This window comes from Passer montanus, unplaced genomic scaffold (genome assembly GCF_014805655.1).
Source record: "Passer montanus isolate IOZ18808 unplaced genomic scaffold, ASM1480565v1 scaffold9, whole genome shotgun sequence".
Lineage (NCBI taxonomy): Eukaryota > Metazoa > Chordata > Aves > Passeriformes > Passeridae > Passer > Passer montanus.
Window position 1 is genome coordinate 5,186,075 of NW_024374367.1, and position 13,300 is coordinate 5,199,374.

Here is a 13,300-nt window from a genome sequence, read left to right on the forward strand (position 1 = left end):
GCGTTAATTACCTCTTAGACGTTTGGACAAACAGCAACATCATCTCTAGCAGAAAACACATCAAACTGCCTGGTTTGTCTGATTAGGTGCTTGTGAGGAGGTGGTATGAAAAGCCAAGTACATTTCAAAATGCTGTGTTTATAAAGAAACAAAGCCCAAAACATTTTTCTTGATTGCAAAAATAATGCCCTTTCTTAATCCTAGGCATACAAGTTGACGACTTCATCCCTAAAATTAATGGGAGCACAGAGAAAGGTAGTGTATCTGAGGGCTACCTTTTGTCTTATGGTTGATGTTTGAAAATGAACAAATTCAAAATGTTCTCTGAAGTTTTGCTTGAAACTTTTTTTCTTTGCAAATGAATTTGTCCACTCCTGACCAGCTTTTTTTTTCATATACTTCCAGTCACAGTATTTTTAGAAAGTTCTGCAGAATACAACAAAACCACTTGGGGACTGTCTCTTTTTGTTGGTTTGGGGTTTTTTTGTTTGTGATGGGCTGTCACTGCAATGAGTAGGAGTCTACTGATTGAATGTTGTCAGGATTGTGACGCAAGAAATGGAGAACTCATTGATTGTTTTTCCTTTTAATTTTCTCTTGCAACACATACAGTGTTTTTCTAGTGAAGTTGGGTATGATAAGTCAAGTTAGAAAAACCTATTTTTTTATAGTTTTAATTTGAAAAATGTGAGTATATAAAATTTATAAACAGTGAAAACAAACTTTTTAAAACTCTAGGAGGAACTTTATGTGAAACAGAAATTCATACAGATTGAACTAAGTGATAGGGTTTTTTAAAGGCCAGTTAGAGCCAAATATTTTAGCTCATGTGTCTTAACATACACAAAGTTTTTTGAGTGAAATTGTCCAATATCACGTATAGCAAAAAATATTTCAGTTATGATTCCAGATTGTTTAATTGGCTGAGATATATTTGTCCTCTAAAGTCAATTTAAATTTTTCGTTGATGCAGCTTGCTTTTACAGTCTGAGGCATGGTGGTAGCATTGGTTTGAAAGTTCAGGGACCTATATAGAGAACTCAGAGTTTTAACCAATATTCACAGTGTTTAAGGACTCCTGTATTTATATTTTTGAAACAGAATTTTAAAGCTCCATATGCATATTTGTAAATTACAAGGTTCTTAACTAGGGAGACCAATAGCAAAATTAAAAGTTAAAATTACGTAACCTCCTTATTGGGAGCAGGAGGAGAGATCTGTTAAACACCTACAGCAACTGCACCAAAGCCTCCCCTAAAGCTGAGTACTGCTTGCTCCCAAGTGTTTTAGCATTTTAGGCACTCAGCTGTGGTGCATCCTGAGCTCAGCAAGCAGGACATGCAGTGGTTGTTCCCACTTCTCTACACTGCCATGAGATTATATTTTTATAGAGGCTTATCCATCTTGCTGATGCCTAATTTTAGGTTGGTAATAGCTTAATATTTGATAGAATGGTTAAGAAATAGATGTGTGTTTCTCTTTTTTAAACTAGACCTAATTTGACACATTTTGTAAAAGCTTTTGAGCTGTAACTTCAAATACAAATTATTTTATAGAGGAATGATTTATGACATTATACTAGATTTGACTTTTTCTAAAGGAACACTTTGTTTTAAAATTGCTGGTAGGAATGTCATGTGAGATTTTTAAATACCGATGTTTTATGAGTCCAAATGTTAAAATTGCTCATTTAAAAATCATTGTGTGATTATAACAAATATCATTATATCACTGAAACTCACTTTTTTGGTCAAAGGTGAAGAAACAATCCCTTTTGGCCTTATTTTGGGTTGTACAAGAGTTCAGTGTCATCTGAATTGATGCATGACAAGATAGATTCCTCCATCCTATGAGTAACAGTGGAACTTGTACTTAAACCTGAAAGTTTTAGGAAGCTGTTTGCCAGGTTGTTTTTTTTTTTGAGTACAGGCAACATATAACTGCTCATTCAAGTTTTCTTTCTGTGTGTTTATACATCTATCACCTTTTTTGCCATGAACATACCATGCTCTTTCATTATTCTGTATTTTAGCATAGCTTTTCATTATTCTGTCAGTTGTACATTTTTCTGCATCTCTGCCCTACCTGATCCATCCCCATTTCTCTGCCATTTTACAGCTTGCTGCCCTGTGTTCTCTTCATGACAGTCTGTGCCTTTTTGCATCTTCCAGTCCCCCTTGTGTGACAGATGGGCAGTTATTTGCTCTGTCAGATTTTGGCTTTTGTTCTCTTAAAAGCAGCAGGAAACAGTTACTGCTGAGTTTTTTTGGGTTCTGTCTTGGGTATTTTTGTTTTGTTGGGGGTTTTGGGGGTTGTTTTGGTTTGGGGTTTTTTTGTTGTTTTTTTTGGGATTTGGTTTGTTTGGTTTTTGTTTTGGTTTTTTTTGGTTGGTTTGGTTTGTTGCTGCATTATTTTAGAAGAGCTAAGAATTTTGGGTTTATAAAGCAGATTGAACAACTTAGGGAATGAAAGAGGAAAACTGTGAAACTCATGTAAAATCAGTATGCTTTTAAAAATTCTTTTGTCTCTCTTTCTCTCAAAGTGTGTGCGCAGGCACACTACCTGGCCATGACAAGAATAATGGTTTACATTACTTTTTTCTGTGGCTGTAGCAGTCAGGAAATGTATTCAGAGTAGAGGAACTAAGAACTCATAGCCTCTCCAGAGGCTTTTGATAAAAAAAGTGTATTAGAGGATGATGGTTAGGCATTAATTTTCTCTCTTTGGCCATGCAGAAAAGAGGAACTTCTTGGTACAGCAAGCCCCTGATAAAAGTGTAGAACTAAATTGTTTCAAAAAGTAGAATTTTTCTCCATGTGTTGCACCACACCTAGCTTTCAGCTTTAAATTTTGTGAACCAAATATTACATGAAGAAAGATAAGAGAAATTTGTATACAGTCACTTAGAGCACCAGGTAAAAATGAAAAGGAAAAACAGAAAGGAAGTTTAAATGTGGAAAATAAATTTTACAGCCATGGTCCTTGTAGGTTAAAAAGAGTTTATTTTTCAGAATAACTTCAAAATACAGTAAAGCTCAGTGTTGCAGTTGGGCATCTGATGTCAGAGGTAATGATTGAACAATTTGGTTAGAATGTACCACATTCTGCAGGTTTGTGCTAATGCCAGCCTTTTCCCACTGCTGGACTCTTGGTCAAAAGATTTTTGAGGCTCTTCAGAAAGGAAATGTTTGCACCATGAAGAGATGCAGGATTCTGATGGAGTTGGGAGCTGAACAAGGACTTGAGTGAACCTGGGAACAGAGCTCAGTTTTAGGAACTTGCTGCAGAACTGTCTTTTCAAAGTGAAACTGTTTAAAAAGTATAGACATATATTCAACATTTTTTTTTTAAATTGAGGGTGTTAGATATGAAAAATCAACATGAAGATTAATGCAAAACTTTGGAAATACCCCTTTAAAGCTAATAAAAATGCTGAAGAATATAGGTCAAGAACATGTTTCTTTTGAAAATGCAGCTGAAGTATTTATTTTTTCTGATCAGTTTAAGAGAGTAATCTATTTCCTACTATCACTCAGACATCATTTCAATTATTTCAATTTCATGTTTTGTCTGCTTGCATATTAACTCAGATTTGATTCAAAAGTCCATTTTGAATACACTGACAAATATTGTTGATATGCCTTTCAAATTTTTTGTTGCATCAATTTGAAAATGATAAGAAGATGTAAACTGAAGTGTTTCTTTCTCTACTAGAGCACTTTCTTTCAAAGAGTGGAGGGGACTGCACTTTTATTCATCAGTTCATAGAATGTCAGAGTGAGTACAAGAGTGTTCACATTTGCTTTAAAAACAGCAGAAAACACAGAAAAGGTGGATGAAACCAGAATTTATCACTACTATTTAATATTTCTGTAGAAGCAGAAATTTTCTAAGCACAGAATTGTGGCATTGTGGTATTAAGCAGGTGTAAAAGGATATCTTTGCTCTTGCAAAGTGACATTCTCTTCTCAGTTCATCCATTGTTGTGCCCTGACCAACAAAAGGGTGGTGATGTTGCCACATGTTGTTTAAAACTGAGTGTAATTTTTCACCTGTTACAGATTAAGTTGAAACCTGTCAGTTTAAGCAAACATCACAGGCAGCCAAGGACAGAGAAGGTGGTGCCTTTTCACATATCTGTAATTAAAGGCCTTACACATGCTCCAGATTAGTTGTAACAAAAGAGCAGAAGGGAAAACAAGTCCATAGTTTGTATGTGGAAATCCAAGAGACTGTTTTAAGAAAAACAGAAAATTGCATACCAGTCTTTAGAAAGATGTGTTATTCTGGAATGTGAAATGTGTTTTTCAAAGCAAATGCTTTTGAAAATGAGTAATGAAACAGCACTGTCTGCACATCCATAATTAAAGAAAAACTGAAGATATTTATACTTTCTGCCTACTGAAATTAAAATGTCATTAGAATGAAGAGAAACAGAGTGCTATTAAACTTCAAGAAGATCTGGGATTTTTTGCTTCAGAGTTTATAGAAATTATGTAGACTAAAGACAAAAGATTAAAATTGAGCAGAGAAGCATCTAGATGCAGTAATAAAACAGGATGTTTTTTGACATTATGCCCATTGGACTATTTTCTCTCAAATTTTTATGAGGAAGGGTGGCAGACTTGTTTGATTTTACTGCTTGTGATCCAGATTGCAGTGCCATAAGCCAAATGACATGATACTGCTAATGTTTGTCTAAGAAAATTTAAGATTGGAAAAATCTTTATTTTGAAAAATTAATGACTGATAGCTGTTTTCTGTAAGGCTGAAGTTTAAAATAATTCTAAATTTTGCAAAGATCTTGTATGAATCTTCTTTTTTCAGTACATAAAAATGTAGTTCAGTACATAAAAATGAAGTTAAATTCTTGAGTAAACATTTTTCTTGTCTAGAACATGAAGAGCACCCTGTGTAATGTTCAAATACAAATTGGTTGCCTGTTTGCGTTGTTTGGATGTTAGCTTAACCCATTTTGGCAAAACTTAGGTTAGTATCACTTCTGCAAACTAAATGTGACCAGTCCTGTCACTGTTGAGAAGGAACAGTGATCAAGTATCTAGTAAAATATTCTAAGATGTTAAAGAAAGTAAAATTAAGATCAGTGGATTTATGCTTACCTTTTCTCAAGACATTGAAAGCTGCAGTGAAAACACTGCAAGGCCTCCACTGCTTCATTTTTAAAGGAATTAATGAGTTCAAATGAGTTCAGTATTTTGCAGTTTTATGGCAGTCTTAAGTTTTTACTCTCACGTCAAGAAAAATTCCAAATCATTGACTCTTCTATTTCTTCTTGGGCTGAAAGTTTACCTTTTCCACATTCAAATGTGTTTGGTCAGGCCTCAAAATATCATGAGGTTAAAAACTGCAAACTGTAGGATCTGTTCTTTGCCTTTTGTATGCAAATGCTGCCCTTCAGTCCTAATTCTGTTCTTTGCTCTGTGTAGCATCAAGAGCTGGGGACACCTGGGGAGAAAAATCACAGTTCCAGAGATTGTCAGGAAGTCAAGTTTTAAGGCACACAGCAAATAGTGTAGAACAATATCATACAGACTGGCAGGAATCAGAGCAGGAATCTGTAGCTTATCATGTGGTAGTATGTTTGGGTTCTTAGGTTTAAGTACTGAGAGAGCAGCAGGTTTATTAGTTAAACAATAATGATATAATAAAAATCCCAGAAACCAGATGGTTTGTAAAATCCAGCTTCTGTAAACTTTTAAAGATATTATGTAATTATTTTTATTTTTTAAGCACAATGTGCTCACAATATCATCCAGTAATGTGTCCTGACCTCTGACATCTGTGGAGTGTTATGAAATCTGGCTGTGAATGATCTGGGAAGTCTCTTACTTTCTGATCATTACATCCAGTTCACTTGTTGCTCATTCCATAGCTTTTATTTAGTACCACTGGTCAAAATCAGTGATATCAAAACCAGAAGTCATGGTGCTTTTTGATCAGTACATGACATGCATTATTAGCAAAAATGTGATGATGTATAGACTGAAGTGAGGTTTGTTGCCCTGCTTAACTTCCTGCCTTTCCCTCCAGTCTAACCCTTCTTTGTGTCCTTTTTTTCCCCCCTTACTTTGTGCTTTTTGCATTTGATTTTCAATGCAAGTCAAGTTCCTTCTTTTCACCAAGCTGATTTTTGCAAGTTTATTAATAGTAGTTTTTGGATGGATTGAATGTATTGAATTATTTTTCACTTTTCCTTTGACCCGGAGGTGTCTAATTAAAGTTAAAGCTGTTCAGTATCACTTTTTTCAGATGGTTGGAAATTTGTGCATTGAGGGACAGAGTTTTTATTAGTTTTCAAACCTGGCCTATTTCAAAGACTATTTTGATGCCAAAATATAAATGTAGAGGGGTGATGTTACTTAAGTGATAATTGTAATGTTAACAGATCTTAGTTATTATATTGCACATACTGGTAGGCAGCCTAAATCTAAAATGGAGTTCTTAAATTGAAAAGACAGAAAATGCCTAAAAACCTAAAGGAAAGCTGGCTTTAAGCTGCAGAAGAAAATGTGAATTATCTGAAGGACTAACTGAAAGCTCAACTTTGCAGCAGATTGTGTCAGTAAAAACATTAGTTATATCTACTCTCTGCTTTCTGCTAAGCAGGGACTGGCTAGCATGAAAGCTGAAGTTGTTTTGTGCCAGAAATTAAAGCTACGATCCTTACCCTTATTTATATTTTGGTACACAAGATTGCCTGTGTTGATTCAGGGAAAACACTAATTGATTTAAAAACATATAAGGTTTATGAAGTTTTCTGAAATAGTAAAATTTAAAAATGCAGAAATTTGAAAGAGATGTTTTAAAGAAGGCATCTCTTTTTTTCCCCTCGTTGTCTAGATTTTGCCGTTTTTAGTGACTAGGGTGGTAACAGTGAAAAATAAGGTTCAGTGGAGTTTGGTGATACCAACATCCAATTTTTGGTTTTATCTAAAATACCATATCTGTGTTCTCTAAATACCAGCATACTGATTTTTTTTTTTTCTTTTTTTTTGCTGGCTTATGCCATATATCAGCAGTAGCATTCTTGAAGCACAGGGAGTTTTCACTTGTTCTGTAAGTGAGGAGAGGTGTCAGTCACCAAGTGCAAAACACTGGCTGTGCCCTGCCCTGTGCCAGGCTGGGCAGGGACTCGTGTGCTGCTGTTCTGGGTCTTGGCTGCAGAAACAGTGCCAAGGATAGTGTTTTTTGTTCAACCTTTTGAATTTGAACCTTTTGTTCAAATGCTCAAAGCAGTAATGGACAGTAGGAGACAGTAAACCACCATGGAAATTTTAAGATTATAAAAAAGCCAAAAACCCATGCCTGCAGTTTCTTTTAGTCATGGAAACAGAGTGTAAAGAACTGCTGCAGAAGTTTTCAGTTTGGAAAACATCTGTGTCAAGAAGGGTAGTTTCTGTTTGGTATTGCAATTATTCAGGGTTTAACAGTTACTGAATTGTGAAAGCTAAAAGATGCATCAGTTTATAATGCTAAATTTTCCTCTGCAAGCTGATTATAGAAGCCTATTTTAAGCTAGGAGTCTAGCATGGTTGAGGTGTTACCCCTTCAGCTCAAGCAGTTGAAAGCTACTTGTTTTTGTGTTCAGCTGTTCTATTCAGATCTACAGGGAGGATTCCCAGCTTTTTTCTTGATGCCTTCCCTTCCACCCCTCTTCCAGCCACAGCTCAGTCCTGGAATAATCATATATGAAGACTTTTGTTTGTATTTATTTTATTTTAAAATGAAAGAGAACTCATGGTATCACTTCAGCTCCTGACTTGTGGCTGCCAGTAACTTGATTCCCTCCACAGTGCTCTCCTCAGTCTAGGCACAGTCATTCTCACCAGCTCTGAGGAACTTGAGGCTGTTCTGAACTTGGATGATGAGTGATCTCCTACAGTTGCTTGAGACCTAAAGCCAGTCCTGAAAATCCAGTGTGCTGTTGCATGTGTTTCTGAAGCAGTGTTAGTAAAATGTTACATTAATGCAGAATAATATTTGTAGATAAAAGTAGGTGGAGGGAACATCTCTTTTCCACTGGCTTATCTGTCTGTGTGGGAGAGGGCAGAGTACAGGACAACCTTTTGGCCATGAAAACCCTTCTTTGGACTTCAGGGCTTTTTGTCTGAAAGTTTGTCTGCCAGCTAGGTTTGTAGAACATCTCTCCTCCCAGATCTTGTCCTGCGTCTGTCCTTCAATTGTCATAGTTACAGCAACATGCCATCAGAGGAATAGAGGGACAAATTCATCTTCAAACATACTTGAAGCTGAAAAAGCTTAAAGTTTTTTTGGGTTTTGTTGTTTTGTTTTTAATTTGAAGAGGATTTACTTCTTTAGTCTGAGCTCACCTGTTTGTGCTGTTCATTCAGCTCTATCTGTGTGTCGGTTTCCTGTTGACAGCACATGGAGCATCCAGCAAACTGCATTCCCTGCCTGGTTATCAGGGATCTGACAAGGAGAACATGGAGGGGAGGCAGAGGCAGCTTCTCAAGCCTGATATTTCAGGGGCTAACAGCTTTCAGCATGGACTAAACTGTGAAATCTGCTGCACAGAAAAGGAGGATGTGATCTTCTTCTGTGTTGGCATTGCTTCTTAAGGAATTAGAAATAATGAAATCTCATCTGCAAAAAGAAATTAATTATTCAATAGTTTTGTTAGTGCCCTTCATTAATTCAGTCCTGTTTTTCCCTTGGTGTTCTTCTTTACCTTCATGTTCTAGCAGGAGTTAGGATGAAGTTAGCAATCTAGTCTCAAATTCCACTTCTAAGATTTTTGTGCACTTCACATACATGAGTAGACTTCCCTAAAGTAGACTTTGATTAAGAACTCCATTTTTTCATGAACCTGAATGTAATGCATTTTTGTGCAGCTCTCTTGAAAGGTTTAAACAAAATAGGCTGTTTCTGTGTACATTTCACAGGCACTGTTAAAAGCAGTTGTGATGTCAAGGGGACTTCTCTATTGCTGTTTTACTGTGGTGCATTTGTAGATTTCTGCTGTTCTGGGTGCATGTCTGTTTCATGCAAGCAGCTTTTCAAATTCCTTTTTTGATAACTAAACTTGAGAAATGTTTTAATTATTTGTTGCTTCCGATTAGTTGTTTTGGTTTTTTTAAGTACATAAAATTAATTTTTCTAAATTCTCATTAGTGAAATGCAGCATTATGTAAGTTAATAAGGAGAAATAATTATGCACTGTATCACAAAGTTGTTCTGGTAGGCTTGTGTGCTCTGTTTCATTATTCCCTGCCAGAATAAAGTTTTTGTTCAAGGCTGAGTAGGAAGTAATATTATCAGCTTTTAATTTGGTCATGGAATGTACTCTACGTAGATGCGTGCAGGGAAAATTTGAGCTTGGAAAGTAACACTTATTTTGTTTGGCAGACAAGATCATAGATGAAGGACATCTAACCAAAGTGGAAGAAACAAAGCTTTTGAAAGGTTAGACTTCTGGATTATTTAACTGTTTTTGAAGCATGCTTTTTCTGTCACTCAGTGCATGTTCTGTGTTAAGCCAGCAGTTTGAGTTTTGATTGAATATGCATTTGAGGAGAAATTCAATAAAGGGGAGGAAAATTGTTTGCTGAACTCTACTCCAAATACTGTTGTAGGCTAAAAAGATTTAATGGAAACCATTTTTGATGATTGAGTGCATGAAATGCTAGTCTCAATATTGACTGAGTTCTTACTTGAATATGCATTTTTTTAAAAAAGTAATTTTTGTAAATTCAATTCAAGCTTTGGTGCCTGCATGAATTCCAAATGGGATTTTGGTTTTATTATAGAGCTACATACAAATGATGTTTGGTGTCATTTCAAGTTTTTTAAAAAATGTATTTTAATTTGACTATTTTCTGTCTTATCTCATAACTTTAAAATAAGTATTAACCTCCTGAATGTGTCTTTTATAAGTAAAAAACATCTGTGCCTCTCTAACTCTTTTCTCTAATATATAAAGCAAGTTAAATTAAAGGAGCTAATTAGAAAAGACTTGTTAAGGAACAGTCATCCTTACCTTACAGTGCCAAGGTCAGGATTGCTAACAAGTGTGCAGGTCAATATTTCCCAAGTGTCTAATAATGTGAGATTGTTTGGACTTGCAGCCTCTCTCCTCTCTTGCAGCTTTTTATTGATGTCTGGACATACTGCCTCAGTTCTTTACCCTCTGAGCTTTTGCAAAGTGTTGTTGCGTTGAATAAATGTTAGTTTGCTAAAAGGTCCAGTGTTTTGGAGACATTTAAATTTATTTTCTCTTCTTTTAATGCACGGGGTGGCACCTTTAACTCCTTTCTGTACGTGAGGAAGCTATAGACAAGGTGCCATATTTGGCAAAAGAATGCATACAATAACTGTAACGTAACACTTGCATGCCCCTTCCATTGCAAAGCTCTGAGCTATTTTTAGTGTTTGGTAGTATATTCTAACTCATCAAGTATGATGTCAACACATTTTAATATACTTTATCACTTTGGCTATATTTATTCAGCTCAGTTTTATTATGGGAAATAGGAACAACTGCTGTGATATAATATAGTACAGGAAAGAGTTTTGTGCTTACGACTCTGGTTCCAGAATAGGAAGCAGGTTTCTATTAATTTGTCTTCTGCTGTTTCACATGTAGAACTGGTGCATCTTTCCTCTGGTGCCTCATCTTTTGTGCCTTGTTTCAGAGGGGGAGGGCAGGAGGGGGGAAGAAGCTGGTGTACCAAGGGTGGGTGGGAGGGAAGTATATAAGGGGGTGCTGTGGGAGAGAGAATTAATTCAGTGGTTGGAACTCGCAGTGTTCCTCCCATTTTGCACAGAGCAGGGAAGCAGTATTTCCATGGATGCCCAGATATGGTAAAGTTAGTTGGATGTGGATCTTGCTCAGCTTAATGCTTCTGGATCGGCCACTAATAAAAGTGACATGGGTGAGGCTTTTAGGTTATACTTTCCTTAATCGTTAAAAAAATAATGTATTGGTTTAGTAATTATGACAGTTTTAGTGGCAATCCTGTTAGCTTCTATATGATAATGTTAGGTTCTATATGATAATGCCAAACGTTTTGATTTAAAACACCTTTACATATTAGTTAAAAACCTTATTTCTAAAAATAAGAAAGATCCCTTTTTGTTTTAGCAAAGAACCACCCACTGCCAAAGATTAAGTTTTTAACGGCAAGTAATCATTATGAATTTTGAAGTCTGCTAAAATGGGAGTTGTGTTTGTAGCACCTGAGGTCTGAACCTCTACTGTACTTTAACTGTACAGGTGCTTTTCCCCTTCCTCTTCTCCAGTAATTTCAGCTGCATTAGGGTGGGAAGAGTCTTGCTCTTCATTAGCTGCATTGTTTGTACTTGCTGTCTTCTGTTTCATGTGCAGGTGGATGTTAATGTAGTACAGAGTTACAGAGAACTTGTCATGTTAGATTAAGAAAACTTTGTGGGTTTTTTTCTGTTAACCTGTCCGTGTTCTGTCGTGTTGATTTCCTCATGCAGCCGCACAGATTGTCTCCAGTTTCCGCTTCTTTTGTTCTGGGAGAAGTTAGTTCTGTGCATTCTCTTTTTATTTGAAAAGATGTCTTATTATTCCCTTGGTTTTTACTTATTTTCATAAACTAACCCTGTTGTATAACACTATTTATTTATTGATGTGCTTCTTTCTTCCCACGTCCTGGTACTTCATTTCTGCATGCACATTATCTATTATTTGTTTTCCATGTGCTTTTCTCCATGGATGAGAGATATCTGTGTACTGGGAATGCTGTATTGACCCCTTTTCATATAATGTCTCTGCCTGGAACTTGAGACTCAGAGGAGATCTCTGTTAACCTGCAGGTGGGCAGCAGAGCTGTCAAAGCAAGGCTCTGCATAGGCAGCCAAGAAAGATTTCATTTTGCGTAACCTCACCTGCATGTTGGTGACAGTTCCTTGCTGACAGACCTGCTGGGTTAGCCCACACCAGAGATGGTGTGGCCTTTTTAATGGACCTATCAGAACTAAACCATAATTGTTATTAAAGAAAAAAATTTAAAATTTTATTTCAGTCATGTAAAATATTTAGACTTTGAGTCAGGGGTGATTCTGTGTGGGACTAAGCACTGGCATAATTAAATCCCCTTAATTTTGAAAATATGTGATCTCCACTAAAAATCTAGAACTGGGGAAAAAAAACCCTCAACAACAAAAAATCCAGCAAATAAACAAAAAAAAAACAACAAAACAAACCAAAAACCAAACAACTGTGTGGCTTTACTAAGCTGCATGTTATGAAGTGCTGAAATATGTATGAACAGATATTTCATGAAGGTAATTTTTTTGTGACAACAACATATACTGTTTCTCTTAATACAATTTAAACTGAAAATTCTTTCTAGAAACAAATGTATTAATTTATACTGCTGTGGTTCTTTAATGGTTCACACCACACTTCTTTTGAACAGTACAGTATGTACAAGACTTGTTATTATGTAATTTGTCCAAAACACTGAAACACAGTTTTATTCTTAACAGCAGTTTCTTTCTGACTTGCTACAGTATCTGCATTGTTCTAGTTTTCTTTTCTTATTTGTTTGCTGATTGAATCAGCTTTTCCACAGATCCAGCTGGCAAGAACACAGCGTTAACCCAAGTTCAAGCTGTGCACGAGGCGATTGCATCCCTTATTAGAGGCTAGGCTGGGTTAATGATTCCAGGGATGCGGAATCCATTTTAGCCCAGACTTGCAAAGAAATAGGCACCCAGCAGGTTTTTAACTGTTTCTTGAACCAAGTTGTTTTCTATTGTCGTTTAGCAGTAGTTTGGTATACAGGAGAAATTATGAACAAAGCATTTATTGATTGTAGTTGCTTTTCCTTGTCTCTTGCAGAAAACCAAGCACGAGTCAAAGAATCGAACGATTTGTCTGACACCCTTAGCCCAAGCAAGGAAAAAAGCAGCGACGACACTACAGGTAAGTGTTTAACTGAGATTTCTGTAACCTCTGATTAGTTTGAATTAAATCTAGGTGATCATGAGCATTTCTTAAAAGAATATTATACAGAGTTAGAGACAAGCTTAGAGTGGTGTTGTCTATTTTGTGGCTTCATAATTTGACTCTTGTAAATTGAGAAGGACATAAAATCTTCTCTCCATGTAAAGAACGTGTATATGAGAACTGTCTGCAGTCTGCCTGCTCTCTGAAAGGTGTGGGGTTTTTTTTTAGATGCTCAAATGGATGACCAAGATCTAAATGAACCTATTGTCAAAGTAGCTCTTCTAAAAGGTAAACAAATTTACTTTTGCAATTTTAGATGCATAATCTGTATATGTAATCTTT

General features: G+C 36.1%; 1 protein-coding gene across 40 annotated transcripts in view; it reads left to right on the forward strand.

Annotated features, from left to right (window-relative positions):
* LOC120514026 (sarcolemma associated protein) overlaps positions 1-13,300 on the forward strand; it is a 92,690-nt gene that overhangs the window by 43,869 nt on the left and 35,521 nt on the right. For 12 of the 40 annotated variants that reach the window (XM_039734036.1, XM_039734034.1, XM_039734033.1 and 9 more), the window contains 5 exons: positions 205-255; positions 3,715-3,777; positions 9,388-9,444; positions 12,851-12,934; positions 13,187-13,246. In XM_039734036.1, the coding sequence (XP_039589970.1) occupies positions 205-255; positions 3,715-3,777; positions 9,388-9,444; positions 12,851-12,934; positions 13,187-13,246 (315 nt within the window). Of the gene's footprint in view, positions 1-204; positions 256-3,714; positions 3,778-9,387; positions 9,445-10,746; positions 10,914-12,850; positions 12,935-13,186; positions 13,247-13,300 lie in introns of those variants that run through there. The other 28 variants (XM_039734050.1, XM_039734059.1, XM_039734055.1 and 25 more) reach the window with 10 other exon arrangements.